Source organism: Anser anser (assembly GCF_964211835.1).
Source record: "Anser anser genome assembly, chromosome: 2".
Taxonomy (NCBI): Eukaryota; Metazoa; Chordata; class Aves; order Anseriformes; family Anatidae; genus Anser; species Anser anser.
The window spans coordinates 95,342,014-95,360,765 of NC_139721.1; the positions used below are offsets into that span (position 1 = coordinate 95,342,014).

Genomic DNA, 18,752 nt, shown 5'->3' on the forward strand with positions numbered 1-18,752 from the left:
AAAAAAAAAAAAAAAAAAGTCCTGCAGTAGCAGTTCCTATGGAATTTTATTATTTTAAAAAGAACCTCTGAAGCACTCAAAACCAAACTAACAGTTGTTCAGAGACCAATTGTTTCCCCTGAATTCATTGAGTTTCTGTGTGAGCATGGACGTTCGGGATATAAATATGAACACTTCTAAAACCGATGCTCAGAAAATATCCATGCCAGAAACAATATTCTGATGAAGCTGAAAACTGAATTTAGCTTTTAGGTCCCTGTTATCCCTCTGGACAGGAGAGAAAAGATCACTGGTTTATTGCTCTGCTACTAATGGCACTAAATAGCTTTAGATGTAACATAAGGAAATCTTGTGTGTTAGATTTAGGGCCACATTATGGGCCCTAAAGCCAGAGCTTGCATTAAGGAACCACAGTGCCATATTCTCTCCTGTGCTTCCTGCCTGGCCTCTGTAGAGTTCACTGTGTTACTGCTGGCTTACACCAATGCAGAAAAAAGGGAAAACACTGCCACTATGAGAGGGACAACTGCAGGGCTTTGGCAGGAGTCTATACAGTGCAGAAGGACCTTCCATGACAGAAACTAAGGATCATAATGAAATTATCATGCAGCAGATTTGAAATGAGCTAAATGATATTTCTTTAACACCAAATACACGTTAACCATAGAAACTTGCCATGAGATGCTGTGAACGCTAAAGGCTCATCTGTATTCAAAGAACTAGATAATTTCTAAGAATAGGAATGTGTGGAGGGCCACTCCATGACACCCTTCCTGAAACAAGGAATATGGGTGAGAACAGGATGCACAAGGGATTTGAATGGATGCACACAGGGTTGCAGTGTAGACCTGGAACCTGGGAGAGGGTGAGCAAGGTGAGCCAACCTTCTTGGGCAGGAATGGGCCCCAAATTCCATGTCTCTTCTGGCTCTTGGATTTCCCAACTGCTGGTTGACACAAACCCTTTGGGATGCCCCTGGGCTACCTCCATGGCAGCTCAGCTCTTACTGTTTTGTTTTGTTTTGTTTTTGTTTGTTTGTTATTTAACTTCAGTGGATAACCTTCAAAGATTTGCCAGACTTTCTCTTTTGGTTTGGTTTGGTTTTAATACAAACTGCTCAGGATGGCAGGATTTACCTTGCTTAATTTAACTGTATTACAAGAGACTATATTACAATTTTTCATACACAGACATCCTCAAGAATTATTCATTCAGGCTATTTCACCTCCTGCCTGGAAGCAGAAGAAAGCATCTTACCTTAGGACCTCCTGGTGCATATTTTTCCATCTTTTATTTGGTCTTATTTTCCTATTAGACAAATCACTGGACAGCATGACAAGTGTGGAGAGGCTGTTTCCCTCACACTGTACATCTGGATGCAAATCCTTTCCTTATATATCACATGTGATATTTCATTAAGCCTGAACCTTGGTCTTACAGCAGATCTGCAGTATAATTGCCATGGATCTGTACCTTCTTTCTTCACAGGTTTGCAACGGAGTGTGAGAACTGGCTATTGCCTCTGCTCACGTAGAAAGCGACTGTGTGAGAGCTTAATCTGTTCAGAAACTGTGACCCTGGCAGCAATTTATTTCTAGAAAGAAACTGCACAAACTTTCTGGGCTGTGCAGGGAAATATCTGTGCCTTTTCAAGTCTGGCAGGGATGTCCTTGTAGAGGGGTGTGGGATGAGCTATGGAGATAACACCGCTCCTCACTCATTTTTTCATACAGCAATTGTGAGAGAGGGACAGAAAGGACTTCTGCAATTTAATTATGCTTAAGCCATCTTGCCTGAGACAAAAACTTAAGTATATCCTTAACTTTAAAGGCGGTGTTAATGCCCAAGAACCTCAGGTAACCATAAGCCTTGTAATAATTTAAGCAAGATGTTGCACAATTTTCAGAGTAGTCCTTGCTTTTCCTCCAGACATGGGTTTGAAGATGAACTGCAGGAGGAAGTGTATCGATCTGTCTGTGTAAAGACCTAAGCCCAAAAGGATAAGTATGGACTAATTGTTCCTCGCCTGCAGCAGTGTAAAATGGTTTTAAAGAGCCCCCTTTTTTCAGGCACTGATGAGAGAGGAAGCCCGGCAGACAGCAGGATCTGGCTGGAGACAGGCTGTGTTACCCGTCTTTGGGAGGGTACACTGGCTAAAGCCGACTGACCCTCCCTATGGACATGCAATTACGTGGGTTGCTTCCTTCAGGGCCTCAAAATGGCGAGAGCTGAAACAGGGCCTGTTACAAGCATGCTTGCACAGCATTTAGTGGCCATTCTGTGGTGGGTTCTTTAGGAGGTTCTGCTTCTCCCTCACACCCTGTGTCCTTCAGGTATTTTATCTTAGTTGTGTGACCATCTCCACAGCCATCTCCTCCCCAGGGCCCTCTCCAGTTCTGTCCTTTTCCTTCTCGTCCCATCCACACCCCCGCTATATCTGATTTCAGTTAATAGCTGTGTTTTTTGTTTGTTTGTTTGTTTTATTTTCTTCTCCTTTTAGAATTGTATAATGCTTTGGGTCTGCAGGCTGTGGTGAGGGATGAAGTAGTTAAAACAAGGGCAAAGAAGCCAGAGATGCTCCTCATTATTTATGATAAAAGAGCAAGTTTGGGTTTAGTCCTGAAAATCTTCCAAATCTCAAGCCTAGAACCTGCATCAAGCAGAAACTTGCTTCTTGTCTGCTCTGACTGAAGCTATGTGTAGTGCTAGGTACAGCCCAGTGGGAGGAAGGAGCCAGGCCAGCCAACGAGTTACTCATCCCACCACAAAAGCTGCTGGAGAAAAAACAACAAAAGGCAATTTGATGAGACTGGGAGTCAGGGGGAGGAGAAGGAATAGGTTATTTCAGAAGGATTAAAAGGTCAAAGGCCTCAACATGGAGAAGTCAGCCCCAAACCACCTCAAGCTGTTAGCATGGGATCAGCTGAAAAACAAATCCAAGGGCTAATTCTTTAGCCTGCTGAGGAGAGCAGTGTGTGTCAGGGAAGATGTTCACCCACTGGGCATGTCCTCCTTTAGGGATGAACTGGTGTGATGACCCCATGCTGATGTCCCTCCGGCTGCGACACAGCCTCCTCCTTAGTCCCAGGTCTGGCCCCCCCCCCCCCCCCCCCCCCCCCCCCCCCCCCCCCGCATGTAAATACACAGAAACAGGTAGGGGCAAGGAGGAAGCCCAAGGGCAAATTCTTCCTTCCCCTGACCAAATACAGGGAACTGTCATTTCTCTCAGGAGGAGGGGATAGCGGCGAAGAAAATAGCACATCATCCACAACAGCATCTGTCTTCCCAGGCAGGAGCCAGGGAGCTATGTTATTCCATCATGAGGGGGATGTATATGAACATACCGTGAGTGGTAGGTGGGGAATCTCAGCTGTGTCAGGGCTGATTTTGACTTTGCATGATTATGAGTATCTAATAGTTTGCTTCAAAATACAGGATATGTTCTGCTTCCTAGTCGCATGGTGGAAAAGGAAGAGAAATGATGAAGGGTTCTGCTGTGACCATCCCAGGGCTGTGATTCTCCCTGGCTGTTATCCCTCACCTCAAAGATGTAAAGAGAAATAGCCTAAGCAGCTTTCTCCACACCCAGCAAACTCAGTGTACCCTTCCATTTCCAATCCCTTACATTGCCCTTCCTCATAGTCAAGGATAGGGAACAGTTCTACACCATCTGCAGGCTTCCTGTGCTCAACAGCTGTTTCCAGAAGTTGCTCCTGTGCCCCCCCAGATAACCAAAATAAGCTGCAGAGCAGGAAAGAAAAAGGCACCCACTCCCACCCACGAGGCTGCCCGTTTCATTTTTCTCTTCTCCAGCCTGAAGTGTATAATCTTAGTTACCTCTCCTTACAGACTCCAGCTCTCTAGTTGACAGGGCTTTTCAGCAACCCCAAATCAAAGTAGCTGATGTCCGTCTTTGTGATTAGGGGCCTGACCCACAGCTGGCTTTAAAGGAAGGGGTCTCAGTGAGCTCTGGATGAAGTCCTGAACTGCAGACTCTAGTGTCTGATGCTGTGTGGCATCTCTCTGATCCTTGCTGTACTTCCTTTGCCTAAAGCACGTATTATGTTCTGGCAGACCCCTGGTGAAGAGGGTGAAGAACTGCTCTGCTAGCCTGGGACAGGTAGGGTGGTGATGGGGCTGCAGGCACCACCTTGCTGGTCAAAAACCAGCCTCCTGAGGCTGCTTCTCCCTGGACCGTGGTACTAAACCTGAGAGCAAGGCACCACCTAGAGGCATGCCGTCTGTAGTAAGGCTGGAAGAGAGAAGTGCAGGCAGGCTCCAGCTCTCTTCTGTGAGAAAAACAGTGTAGTGTGGTGTCCATCAGAAACTAAAAGCATCAGAGTTCTCGTTTTCTTGCTCCTTATTTTGTTAAAACAAGTTGATTGGTTCAAACAGTAAGCGCAAACCTGGAAGCACTCTGAGAGACTGAGCTGTGGTCAGATAGACTGGGAGGGAAAACTCAGCCAACAGCAAAAACAGTCCTGTGGGAGTCTTTAATTGGGATATAACCCAGACAAGATGCTCTTGATTTACTAGTAACTTGGTTTAGGCATTTTTTGAGGAAGTCCCCGCCTCAATGTTTATGAATTAAACAAAAGCAGTTTTTGCAATTGCTGGTTTTCATCACCCAGTATATCACAGCCTTTTAATCTTAAGTAGCTGGAGCAGTCTCTCCAGGCCAGAAAGGACTAGGATCAGAGCACTCCTGAGGCCAGCAGGTATTTCTCTCTTCTCTTCATGCAAGTCATTTCCTTTGGCACTTGGACACTGAGCTGAGGTATCTATTCCCTGCTCTGAACCACCTGGGTTCCTGTCCTTGTGTTCAGATCCGCTTCCCAGAACCTGGGGAGCAAGTTCCTTCAGAAAATAAATCCATCTCCCTTAGCTTTCTACCTCCTTCTCATTTTCTTCTTTACAGGTTATCCTTCTCCTTTTTGCAACATCTCCTTCCACTATAAACCTATTACTGGCCTCTCCTATAAGTGGCAATTTAAAAAATATAGCTAAGCTTTCGAAAGCAGAGTTGCATTTGTTTTGTGCCACAGAGTATGCATCATGAAGTTTATTGAGTCTCTGAAAACTGTTACTAGTATAAAGTAGATCTCCATAACTGTAATTATCACAACTGGAGACTAGCCCTGGATCTATTTGCACTGAGATTTGGCATTTTCCTACATTAAGTCTCCTTGTTCAGTCACGTACTTGGAAGAAGCTTGTTTTGAAAACCACTTCAGCATGTGCTTAAAGATGTTCAAGTCAGTGGAATTGGCCATGCACTGCTGAGCACACGTTAGGAGTTCAAATGAGCCCAGCAGTGGGGACCTTGCAATTTTGGGAGCTGCATAGATTTTCTGCAGAAACTGTCTCTCCTGTATGGACCGCAAAACACATTTTTCTCGTGTACCATTTTAGGCTTGATCCCCTGAGATTTTCAGTTTACCTGTCTCTTTCCTGGTTCATGTTGCTCTGGGACTAAGCCAAATGCCGGTGTTACACTGCAAAAAGGATGAAGCACCCTGCAGTTTATTCATTGTTTGTATGCATTTCCCATGCAGTGGGCCTACACGTCTGCTTCAGGACTCTTACAGGACAGCAGTTTAGGCTGCATGCAACCAATCAGTGCCTATTTTTTTTTTTTATTTTATTATTTTTAGCTGCAGCCTGCTTTGTGTGCTGTGGGTCACCGTAAATCCTGCTCGGGAGCCCAGCCGGCTCCGCTGGCACCACTGCCCTCTTTAGGAGAGGCTCTGCTCTACTCCCTTTGCTGCAGCTGCAGGTTTTGGAAATGGGCAGTGCTACCGTGTTTGCTCATTTCTGAGAATTTCCCGTTTGACAAGTGCAAGGTCCTGGATGCCAGCTGATTTATTCCAACTGCATTTCTACCGGTTTCATTTCCATACGGTACTCGTGTGTACAGTGGCACAGGCAGAGCAAACTTTCTTGTGGCTGAAGCTTGCTTCCAGTAAAAACCTCTCTACTGCTGGTGTTGGAAATCCCACCTTCTCCTTTCAAGGGATATCTTACGCAACCCTGTACAAGCTGCAGGGAAAACTTTTATGATGTTACTTTCATGAAAGATATGAGTGATGTTTATGGAGAGAGAAGCGACAGAAGGAAAAACTATGAATAGTGACTACACCAGAAGAGTCCTTCGGTGCCCTGCCTTGTCCTTTTCTTGTAATGAGGGCAAAAGAAGAAAACGAAACACATCTGCTAATTAACACATAGTGTAATTTCCCTAGAAAAAGGAAGTAGAGGTTTCTGCTTTGCCTAATCCTGAACAAGTTTCCTGTGAAGATAAGTGGGTTTTTGACTGGGGTCACTTTGTCTTGCTGCTTTTGACTTCTATTTTGCCAGTGAAACAAGCAAGCTGGAAACAAATACACAATGCTTTAAGCTGTGTCATTTAGCCTAGTTCAAAGAGTAAGTATCAGAAAAGGAAGCAAGGAATTTTATTTCTTTTTTGTTGTTGTTATGCAAAACAGTACATCTTCAAATTTAGTGCCAGCTCATCTTCTGAGAAAAGTTACAGCTCTGCTCACTGGTGGCTGGAGAATTTTTAAAAATTTGATGCCAAGAGAAAATCTTCTTGAAAAATGAGGTCTTTGAATCATGCCTCTGCTGTTCCTTATGCCTGGCTTGAACATTCTCTAGATTCTCTAGATTTCATTGTTCTAGGGAATAATGTGATTTTTTTAAGGCATTTTACAAGCTAGAAACACAACTATATGGTCAAGTCACAACAGATATGTACTGAAAATAAAATTCTAACTTTTGCTCCAGTTAGATTTGGGCCTTCCTTATTACTTTTTCCTCCTAAACTAAAATTAAACTGCTTCCGCTTCATTTCAGCTGGTTTGAAAAACAAACAAACAAAAACCAGCTTTTTCAGAAAGAGTATTTTCACGGGGGGGGGGGGGGGTAGAAAAGAAATATATTTGCAAAAATTTGAGCAAAGCTGCTCTGCTGTGCCAGCTGCTGGCTAGAACTCTGTGATTTATACATGTCTCATTTTCACAAGACTCATCCTAAACCTGTGTAGGATACAGTTGTTCCTGTCTGTGTCTATTGAAATCAAAAACAGTATTAGTTTTACAGCATAATTCTGCTAGGAAAGGTGGAATATGTTTGTCTTTAAGAAGATGTCAGTAAAAACTGTAAAGGGGTGATAAATGTTGGGAAGATGACACAAGGGAGCAATTTTTAAGGCAATAGCTGAACACCTATAGGAAACAGGAATTTGCATGCTGCCTTTTGCGAAGGCAAATAAATCTGCTTGGAGCATATTCTGCAACAGCGGAAAGGTCTGGCTGCAGTCATGAAGCCTGCAGAGGCATTCCCAGTGCTATCAATTCAGGTTCTGCTGGTGAAAAGCTCCTAATAGAGATGTGCCTCAAGGATGCTGACCAAAAGCAGCCAGAAAAGCTGGCCTCATCCTTGTATACCGTATGTCATATGGGGCAAATGTTGTTACAGGAAATGAGAGTTGTATATTGCTGCTTCCCTGCCAGTGATTTCTTACCTTTCACATTTCCCAGGGACTTTGTTGTGTGCTGGTGACCATGCCAATGTTTCTGGCTGCATGCAAACATGAGAACTGGCTCGTTCTTGCAACCTGGAATATATAAGCAAAGAAAAGCAAAGCTATACCTTTGGCTAAGGCTGGATCTAAACTCACAGTGTTTCCTAATATGTGCTTGTTTGCCTCACAAAGCAGGCAGAATAATTGGCAAGGCTGCTCACCTAACCCCGGGCTTAAAACAGAGGTGTCAAAGCAGCCACAGAGGAGCTACATGCTGTAGCAAAAGGGCTGCACTGCAAAGAAAGTTCAACATCATTCTTGGAACAATGCATTTGCTAATTACCTTAATTTCAGCAAAGCTTTTATGCACAAAGGAAAGGGTAGAGCCAGCTAGATCTCAAAAATCTACTAAATTGAGCCTTTGGAGACAATCCCATGTGAAGGTGGAGAAAAGCTACATAATAGGTGGGGAAAAAACAGCAAACACATGTGAAAAGAAACATAAAAAGCCAATTAAATTAATGAATTCAAAGAATTACCTTCAAGTGAGCTGCATGAAACAAAGATCTCATAAATGCTTTCTGAGCAAAGCAACCCCAAATCCAAGAGATCGACTAATCAAAACAGTGAAAAACTGTGTTTTGACAAGCAAACCTCTGCATACTGGAGGGGGCAGAATACAGGTTTGTGGAACTCGGTTCATTTCTCCATCCCTCCAGGCTCTCAAGGGAGCCTGGATAGGTCACTGATTTGGACTTATCCCCAGCTACCTCTAAATGTTAAGCAGAGTGTGATGCCTATATTTAGGGCTGTCAGCATCTGAGGCCCCTTTGCACAATCAAAGGAAAGCCAGTGGTTTTCTAGAGGGCAACTCAGACACCAGGTGAGCTAAGATGCCCATCTAATTCAGAAACTGGAGCAGAGTACCTACTGTTAGATAGGATGAGTACTGGTCTCCTTGCTTCAACTCCAAACTCAGAGAGTGGGGATGACATCATCAATTCTTTGCTGAGAAGATGGGAAACTTGCATTTGTTAAAGATGGTGAAACTCTGAAATGCTCTGAGGATTATCCATCAGATAGTTGTGCACTGCTGTTAGTTATTTGCTTAGAAAGATTTTCCAATTTGATGCTTTGGTTTCGACTTCCTCATAAGACAGACTTGCCAAGAGAGAAGTAAACAAACTTGATAAAGCACATTTCCAACTAACCGTTATTTGCAAATAAGTATTCTGTCATATGTCATTGCATTCATAGAAGAAGTTGTATATGGAACAAAATCTGGTTTTGCACAAGTGACAATTTCCGTTCTGTATTTTCCTTTTCTCCACTAAAGTCCTTCTGTTATATTCTTTGAACAAACCTCTTGTATTTACTGATGATAATCCTTATTACAGTTAAACTCTTGCTTGTGTGCCCCATTCTTAAGAGGCTGATTATTGAAACATATAACCTTCTAGCATCTTTTCACAATTCTAGAAGACAAGATTCATGCTGCTTGTATTTTGACTTGGAATGGACCTGCAGACCATGCAGAAATGCTTTCTTAAGAAACAAACAAACAACAAACAGATACAGAATCCAAGCATAGCTATGAGAATACATAACCATCCTACTGGATCAGGCTATCCAGCTCACCATTTTGTGTCTGACATGGCCAGTGGGGATGTGTCTGCAAGAGCAAAACATGTTAAACGTCAGAGCGGGGGGGGGGGGAGGAAGTCAAGCACCACAGTAGATCCAGTTTATAATGAAAAAGGGCGTGGGCCTCAAGTCCTTCGGGGGACTCTGCATGTAATCACACCTGAGGCCTGGCTGAGAGGGCTTTGGTTGCCGGCCCTGTCTTACGCCCACAGAGCTTAACCTTTTGCCTTGTTCCTGCCATTCTACTCGCTACTCCTGCCTGAGAGCAAATGGGGAATAAAGGATTGAAACAAAAGGAGCTCCTACAGCTTGCTGAAACACAGGACAGCCAAACACCTTCAATACCCCTGTGACTTGCTTCAGTGAGAAGTGGACACTTTCTTTCACAACATCCAGAGGCAGGTTGTGAAAGTAGGGGGGAAGCTCCTGTTAACTCTCGCCTAAAAGTTCCACAGATCCTTTATTCCAAGATTATTTAAAACTTTTTCCCACCTGATGTTTCCCCTCTTCTAAAAATTGGCTTGGCTTCCAGCAAAACATTTCCCTGACGCTTCCAGGTCTTTGTTGTGGAAAGTACAGGCAGGAGGAAGGTTTCACAACAGTCTCTCTGAAACCTGAATCCTTGCAGACCATGTTTTTTGCATTTCTGGTAACAACAGTTTAAGCCCTGGGAGAAACTGTGCCCTTTGCTCAGTAAAGTTGATTTTCTCCTCTGTTTGAGCTCTATGCTGATTGGATTTCTGATACAACCAAGTTTTAGCTGCTTGCTTTCCTTTCCTCACCAATCCTTCACCCACCTTTACCACAGAGACAGTACCAGTGGTAACCAAAAGGAGTAGAGAACAGAGAAAAACCTGCCACAGAAACATTTTCCTCTTCCTTAGAAGCCAGGGCTCTAACAGCACATAGTTGAAATGGTTTCTAGTCACCGACACCTAGAGCCAGGACATGTACGGTCAGGAAGAGCTTTATTTTCTTATCTGTGGACAGGCCTTTTGTACCAAGCGTCATATAGCTGCCACCCTCCTCACCAGTTTAAATAGGATTTAGTATGCAGAATGAGTTTTGGAAGGAAAATGACCATTGGTGGGATCAGGGAGGGGAGAGGATTCTGGTACATGTTTCAAACAGGTGGGACTATGGTTTCTGGGTTAGTGGCTAACTCTCTACCTCTCCTCAGCGCTTTACAGGGTCCACAAGCGTAATGTGAGGTGGGCATCTATGTCCTTTGAGAAACCTCACTAGTTGCAGATGGGGAGAAATGAGGAAAGTTAGTTCACCAGAAATTATGCTTCTGCCCAAGAACCCCAATAGCAGAAGTATCTGTGAAGGGAATTAGATACTTTGTAGGCTGGGTAGTCACAAAGGAGAATAAGGTCATTTCCAAGAAACCCAAATTAGTTAGCTCTTAGTTGCATGTTATGTAAGGAAAGGGAAGAGTCCCCTTCCCCCTCCTCTTGTGTAAGAAGGGGCGGAAGAGGACTGGATGGCCCGTAAGGGGAGAGAAAGGTGCAAGAGAAGCAGTCAGCGAAGGGACAAGTTATGCAACTTTCACTTAATTGAGAATTGTCTTTCAAATCTGCAGAAAACAGCACATTGCTCCCCTTGTTCCCTGGACAGAAAGGCACAGTTTTACAATCTCCTTTTATTGTTTTCCTGATAAGCAGGCATTTCACTTGCCTGATACTATACAAAATGTCCTTTAGTAAATTCAGTCAGTGCCATGGCCTTTTCCAGCTGGAACGTTAAACCAGATCCTGGCTGGCCAGCTAAGTTTTTACCCCATAACAGAATGTTGTAGCTGTGGCTGGCCAAGGTACCTGAGCTAGAAAGGGAAAAAGTCAGCTTCAACTCCTGCTTCTACCCTTGCCCAAAAGGGGAGCAGTGCAATTATAGTGCAAGCTTCGAGACCTTTTCTTATTTTGTAAGAACCCTCTATGACCTATACAGACTCCTACTGTAAACAGCTATAAAGTTAGCAAATCTTCCTTCTTTGGCAAAACTCCCAAAGAGTACTTCTGCCTGGTACCTCTCTGTGTCCAAGGAATGGTCAGAGGTTACCTCTTCCAGGGGAAACCCAACTCCTGGCATGGTAATCTCTGCTGCCTGAAATGACCCATCTGGGCCACTGGCAATTGAACACAAATTTGTTTTTGCATTACTCTGACAAGCAACAGGATTGTTTGATTCCAGTTCAGCTCAAGACCTGAAAGCAGAGCTATCAGAAATCACTGAATTAGGGGACATGGATCTCTGACAACAATAATACTTGTGAATCTTAAAAAAAAAAAAAAATGAAAAAAAGAACAGCACCTTCTGAGGTCCCTATGATTACCATGTTTATTCTTTGTTACTCAATGAAAACGTGCCATTTTTGCCACCTAACAAAATACTAACAAGACATTATCACAAAGATGAAAATACCTTACATTGGTATGAGTCATTTTGGCTTTATGTGAACATCTTACAGAAAGGAACCTCAGAAAAAATTTAAGTGCTGGCATGTTCTTAAGTGATAGGCCTTCTGTATTTTATACAGAAATGATAGCTATCTTTCAACCCACACAAATGCATTTCTTTTTCTTTTTTTAAGCATCAAGCAACCAAAAAACCTCCATCTGATTACTATCCAAACTTTTGGATACCAATAAAGTTTATTATTTCAGTGGGCTATGATTAGTTTTTATTTGTATCTAGGTGACCTCTGCTGGTAGATTCTTATCATTACTGTAATCGTATCATTCTTATCATAACTGTAATAATACTGTAATAATAATTATTATTAGGAAAAAAATCTTCACTAGAAGAGTTGCGAAGTATTGGAACAGGCTGCCCAGGGAAGTGGTTGTAGAGTCACCATCCCTGGAGGTCTTCAAAAAACGTGTAGATGTAGAGCTTAGTGACAGTTTAATGGCAGTGCTAGGTTAAAGGTTGGACTAGATGACCTTAGAGCTCTTTTCCAACCTGAATGATTCTATGATTCTAATTCACAGGTAAGGGTATAAATGCATTGATATTCTGGTAAGTACTGCCCTACATTCACAAGAAAACATACAATCCCTGCTCTGAAAAATAGACTCCCATGCTGGAAAGGTGTAAAAAAAAACACAACAACCCCAACCACAAAACAAACAGAAACAAAAATAAAACAAAACAAAACAGAAGGCAGTTTTTAGAGAACCATTTACAAATATCTAAGAACATCTCAGGATAGGGTCACTGGCGTTTATTCAACATAATTGCCTAAATGCCAGCTATTGCTCAGAAAGCCCCTGAATTTCATCCTGCTAAAAGCAAGAAGGTTATACCAAGGAAAGGGTTAGTCTCCATTTGCATTCTTTCCTTGTACGCTTTCTCATCCCAACTGCTAACAGCTATTGTATACCAGCTAAATGGACCTTTATTCTGACTCAGCATGGCTGCTGACAGTCTGTCCCGTATGCTACAGCAGCACAGGATAATATGATACTTAATAAAAATGGCCATTCACCTGAGGTATCACAATGCAACTCGCAGCTAACAGCCTTGGTCTTTGTGATACCCAAGGTCATTTCTATTATTACAGCACAGTGCAAGGAAATGCCACAAATACCGAGAGGGCCTTATCTGTTTATCATAGGTGAAATTGGCACGCTTTGCAGTAGCACGGCTCCACGTTGGAGCACAGGCTTTGAGTTCATACGAGTTTATAATGAGGGGCTGGCTCTGGCAGCCCAGACAGAGCTCAGCGTGTGGTGCACGTGTGTGTATTTACGATGACATTGCTGCGCCCGTTCCTCGAACACTCAGCTGCCACACTGACAGCAATGGTGCCTCAAGACAAGGCATCGGATGCAGATGCGCTGGAAAAAACTTGTCTTGGCCATGTCCTGCACATGGCGGGAGCCAGGGGTGCAGGCCTGGCATGGGGCTCACCTCTTCCTCGCCCCACATCCTTCGTGTAACGTGCCCGGTCCCCTACACGGGCTTGGCTTTGCCTGTCACGATAGAAACGATAAGTTAGACAACAGTCTGCGTCACGGCTGCCGCCAACCCGACCCCGCACACCCCAATGGGGCCTGAGGGGGCCGGGGCCGGGCCAAGCCCCGGGATCCGCCGCGACACCTCCGCCATGCCGCGGCCGCCCATTACGGCCCAGTACAGCCCAGTATGGCCCAATACAGCCCACTACTGCCCGGCCCAGCCCAGCCCAGCCCAGCCCGGCGCCCCCCGCCCCGCTCTGCCGCCCCCCCGACCTCACGCTCTGAAGTTTGCAGGCGATTTCCTCCCCGGGCCGGCCTTATCTCGGGCCGCACGTTGCCGCGCGGTGACTAATAGCGGCACAACATTGTCTCGGGATAAAATAGAGCCGGGGCTGTTTACCCGCTCCATGGGGGTTCGCTATAAAAGGGCGCCGGGGACCGCCGCGCCAGCCAGACGCGCCGGGCAGCCCCAAGCCGCCGCCTGCCCCCGCCGCCAGCGGGAGCCAGCGCCCTCTGTCCTGCGGCGGCTACAGCCTTCTCCCTCCGTCTCCTTCCCTCTTCTTTAACTTTTTTTTTTTTTTAAAAAAAAAAAAGGGTTTAGCTTGAGTTTTGCTCCCGCTATGGATTACTCGCACGTCGTCCTCCCGCTGCTCTTCGTGCTATGCCCGGGGCTGCTGCTAGCAGGTAGGTGCCGCCTCGGGGCGCACCGGGTGGGAGAGGGTCATGGGGCTGGGCACTAAACCGGGCTGAACCGAACCGCGCTGAGCCTCTGCCTCTGCTTCCTTAGCCCCCGGAGCTGAGGTGGGTTCCGCTCGACCGCCCCCCGCCGCCCTGCACCGCCGCGCCCGGCGCTGCTCCTGCTCGTCGCTGCTGGACGAGGAGTGCGTCTACTTCTGCCACCTGGACATCATCTGGATCAACACCCCCGAGTGAGTGGGCCGCCGGGGCTCTGCTGCCTGGGGGGCGGGGGGGGGGGGAGAAAAGATAAAGGGGGTGGGGGTGTTCATGGGGGACTGAGGAACCTCAAGATCCCCCGCGGAAAGAAGGGAGCGAAAGGAGCATTTCTTTGCATGGGGTCTCCTACTGCTTCCCCCCTACACCCCGTTTTTCTGCTGCGTTTAGTAGCAAGACTGTTCACTTGGAGAAAGTATTTGAGCACCTAGAGTGAGGAGAGAGCACCTCATAGCCCTAATGCATCTGTACTCTCAAAATCTAGGTGTTTCCTTTGGGTGCTGCCCTGCAAGGGCTGCAGGTTGCTTTTCACAGTGAATCAGAAACAGACAAAACGCCAAAAGTATGTTTTACAACTCTGATTTTACATGGCCATTTTTCTGAGATGTTACGAGGCTGAAAGGTTTACTTTGACACAGGGTGTCTTCTCACCAGCTCTCGCTGCACTCTGCTGCAGACTAATGCATCTCGCATGTTAATAGCAATAGGTGCAGAGTCCGTTTCTGCAGACTCCTTCCCAAAAGGTAGCAAGCTAGAGCCTCACCTAACACTGCAAACACTGACTTTGGCGATCTGTTCTACTACTGGAATTCCTCTGAGGATATGTGCCTCACTTTTATTGCTTCTCTCAGTATTGGCAGTTACCAAAGTTCAAAGAGATGAGGCTCTATTGGTTTCTATTGCACAGAGAGGCATAGCAGCTTTATGAAATCACAATTAAAAGGTCATTAGCCTTGCCAGTAGCCATGTTAATAACTATGTTGCAGGTTCATCAGAAGCATTTGCATGGAAATTATGACCAGCAAGGCATTCCCAATCCCACAACCTTTACTCACACAATCAATCCCATCGATAAGATTGCCCAAAATACCCTGCTGTTCTGAAACCACAAAATTATTTGAATGACTTTCATGTTGTCTCTTTGATCGTAGGAAGACCGTTCCTTATGGTCTTGGAGGCCCTTCTCGATCCAGAAGATCTCTCAAGGACATGGTGCCTGAGATGCTCACTGAAGCCAGCAGCAGATGCCAATGTGCCAACCAGAAAGACAAGAAATGTCTGAACTTCTGCCAGACAGGAAAAGATCTCTGGTGCGTTTATTGTTGCTACTCTTTAAAAGGCAGCACATGTGAAAGGGCTGGATTGTGGTAGACTTACTCATTTTGGCACTTGCTGAGTGAATAATCTTCCCAAAGCCTTGCCTCCTACCTGGGTGCTCATGCTGCTATGATACATACTATGGTTTGGCCCAGATAGATCACTTATTACATGCCTTGAGAAGTGGTTGATGAGGTGCCTCACCTTGTGGACTGCAGACTTGTTTTTTTTAACAGCTGCACCTTTTCACTTTTAACAGGGCTCAGTCCACAGTGGAGAAAACCTTGCGTCATCGCAACAAAGGTGGCAATTGCATTGGACCCAAATGCATGAACCAACAGTTTGTTGACAGCAGGAAGATTAAGAGGTGAGTTTCTTCTCATCCAGCTGTAGTTCCCTAGAATAGCAATAGAGAGCACTATTCACCTCCCTTTGGGTCAACGCAGGCTTGGCTGCTGATTTCAACTTGAGAGCTTTGAGGGAATCAGTGAGGATATTTTCAGGGCTTTTGTTCATGCTGTGGAACCTTAGCTTGTGAAGACAAGGGTACTGAGCTCTGCCTAGCCTCATCCATTTGCTTGTGGGGAGCAGATTTGGTTGTAGGTTTAAAGATACCCCAGTTTTCAGAAGAGTATAAAATTGTATTCTGGTAGAAATAGCAGAACCTGATACATTAGTGTGTACAGGCATTATCGCAATTACTTAAAAATAATACATCCCAACTATTCTAAAACTAAGTTGAGTCTGAATACCTTTTATTAGATTCTTTGCCTCATCTCACTGGGGGAAAATCCAGATTTGAATATATAGTTTCTTCTGACTGGTGTGGCTGCTTATCCCTTATGTTGTCTGATTAAAACTATGTATGATGAGTACAGGATGCTAGCAATAGAAATGACTGTAGAGAGGCTGAGAAAAGGGAAAATAAATATTAAATGAATATTTGAGCCCAATTTGACTTCTGAAACTGAGAGTAAATTCTAGGACTGCACTTTGAAATTCATACAGAAAAAGTTGAGTGGCAATAGGCAGCAGTATCCCTTTCCAAGCAGTTCAAAGAGGACTTGCAAAGAGGACCTTGGACTTGCTGCACCCATGAACCCCACAGATGCCAGAAATCAGCTTTGGCATTGAGCATCAGTACAGCTACAACACCTCTGGCGTTCAGTCTTCATCTATATGCCCATGTGAATGTGCAGCATACAGAAGTTCACCCATGCAAACGTAGGCTCTCAAGTGCTGTTTTCAAAAGCAAAACAGGGTCTGTGGGAGCAGGTAGCCTGATGATTTTGAGTGAGACTTTGGCCCTGGAGTTGTTAAATCATTTCTGAAGATGGGACTTACTTCTTACTTCTGGTATGGGTCCCATTCATTGAGTCCAGATCTATTGTACCTAGAAGAAAAGAAACAGTCAAAAAGAGTAACGCTGAAGACCTCTTGGTTGGATATATGCTATTTAAGGAAGTCAAGGGCATGTAAAGTTGAGTGAATATTTCAACGTATTTTAATGTTTGGATTGAAATTCTGAATGACATATTTTGAGTGGCTTAGGTTAGCATAATTCTGGCAGTTGTATAGCAGTCACTGGTTTCTGAGGATCCTGTGGCAGAAATTGAGGCTGAGGTTTAGTTAATCAAACCACTGAATGTCTGCACACTGGAGATGCATCTTCATTATTCATGTAATAATAAGGGTATATTTCTTATTTTTTGCAGGCTGGAGGCCATTGGTAACAGTATCAAAGCTTCCTTCAGTATTGCAAAGCTGAAGGCTGAGCTCCAGAAAGGGTGGAAGCTGAAACATAACAGGGCAAACAAAAGGCAAAGCATCTGGGAAAGCCTGAAAACATCCTAGTGGGAAGATCACCCCAATCTTTCTCCATCACATTTGCTGCCAAGGCATCATCAAAACTCTCCTTTGACTTTTAACATTCCACTACGGCAAAGGGCCTCTCTGTCCAAGTGTTTGTGCAGCAGAGCAAAACACTGAGGAAATCCCATATATGGAGGTATAAAAGCAAAAGATTTCATCCTTCTGGAATTCAGGCGGATGGGTAGAGGGGGAGAGAGGAAATCCACATGTAACATGTTAAAAGCTGTCTCTATGAAGAAATAGTTGAATATTACTTCTGGAATGTTACTCGTCAATTGAGCAGCTTTCAGGGTCTACATCAAATGCATTTTGCAAGGAAGACCTTGCAGATGTGCTTAAAAAGGACAGAAAGCAAGATCCAAATGGACAACTTCAAAGCAAAAACTCTATTTCTTGACTAAAATGCAAAAATGAAAGCCACAGTGCTCCTTTAACCAGGACTTACTGCATATATACAAGTCTACCTCGCATGCTGTTTGTTGCACACCTGCTAGAGTATTTTTACACCTTCTTATTGCCTTTAGTAATCAGTAGCAACCCTTTGCCTTTTTTTCAGAAGTCTAGTTTACTTGTACAACTAGAGTTATCTGAATGTAGGTTAGACGCCGTGCTTGTTTGCATAGTTAGAGTTCTTTGGTTTTGGATACCAAAGGACTGTTCAACAGAAAATAAGCATTAGAGGACACTACTAGGTTTCCCATAACAATGATATCTGGATAACAAGTTCTAATACTAGAGGTTGTTGCGTCTTACACGCCACCAAAACAGCACTGGAGCAGAGCTGTAACAGATACTGTTGTTGGGTTCATTCAGTGCCTTGTTTAGTATAAATGCGTAGAGACAAAGGGTTGTCTTAAATTATGTCAAAAGGCTAATATTGGGTGAATGTTTATATCAGTGAATTTGTTCACATTGATGAATTTGCTGACAGGTTTTATTGAATTTTACGTGCTTAATTTTTAGGTGTTATGTATTTATATTCACACAAGTTCTTCATTATATTTACCATGGTGAATACACATTGAAGTAGGCCATATTGGTCTATGCATGTTTTATGTATTTCTGTGTGAAATTGGGAAATGCTTTATGCCTATCGAGGTAAATATCTTCAGAAATAAATATTTTTAATTACTGTCTTGGCTTGTTTTTCGTGTGCCCTGCTTTTTCCCTAGGCCCATGGTGATGGAGGCAGACTGCCACACATACAAGGCTGACCTAAATGAGGGGTATGCCCGTGATTGCTTTTCTGACAAATTATCAAGATTCCAGCACTGACAGTTTAGACCAGGGCTGTGCCAGATGTGAGACGACAGACGTTACTTGTTCTAGCTTAATGCTTCCACACTGAAATTTCTTGACAAAATTTGAAATTGGCCAAATGAGATTAGACTAGAGGAACACTCTGTCATATGGCTAATGTTGTTTTTCATCCAATATTACAAATTCCAGTGTTGGATATATTGTATAATTAAAATATGGCCAATAAGGGTTGGATATTGATGAACTAGAGGAGAAAGATGAGCACACTGGATACTTTGTGGGCTATATTGGGCTCAGCAGGTTTATGCTAGTTATTACCATGCTATCCCAGAAGTCTCGGCCATTAAAGATGGAGACCTTAGTGAGACCTGGCCCCAACCCAGGAAAGAGCCAAAGCAGTAGTAAAACATTGCATATCTCCACATGTTTTGGGTTATATGGGA

The 18,752-nt window shown here is 44.2% G+C and overlaps 2 protein-coding genes across 20 annotated transcripts in view; one reads left to right on the forward strand and one right to left on the reverse strand.

Moving 5' to 3' along the window:
* The window catches only part of LOC310894363 (uncharacterized protein), a gene marked incomplete at its 5' end in the record, with an annotated part of 32,397 nt that extends 18,742 nt beyond the window's left edge, over nucleotides 1–13,655 (reverse strand). For 4 of the 19 annotated variants that reach the window (XM_083824349.1, XM_083824348.1, XM_083824352.1 and 1 more), the window contains 3 exons: nucleotides 7,523–7,615; nucleotides 13,082–13,143; nucleotides 13,407–13,537. In XM_083824349.1, coding sequence (XP_083680475.1) covers nucleotides 7,523–7,615; nucleotides 13,082–13,143; nucleotides 13,407–13,537 — 286 coding nt within the window. Of the gene's footprint in view, nucleotides 2,775–5,672; nucleotides 13,144–13,401 lie in introns of those variants that run through there. The other 15 variants (XM_083824355.1, XM_083824354.1, XR_014579850.1 and 12 more) reach the window with 14 other exon arrangements.
* EDN1 (endothelin 1) lies at nucleotides 13,497–18,188 on the forward strand. Its single transcript, XM_083824347.1, has 5 exons — nucleotides 13,497–13,812; nucleotides 13,916–14,057; nucleotides 15,012–15,170; nucleotides 15,437–15,544; nucleotides 16,893–18,188. The coding sequence occupies exons 1-5, from the start codon at nucleotides 13,749–13,751 to the stop codon at nucleotides 17,029–17,031; spliced, it is 612 nt and encodes a 203-aa protein (XP_083680473.1). The 5' UTR covers nucleotides 13,497–13,748; the 3' UTR covers nucleotides 17,032–18,188.
* Nucleotides 18,189–18,752: the final 564 nt, after the last annotated feature.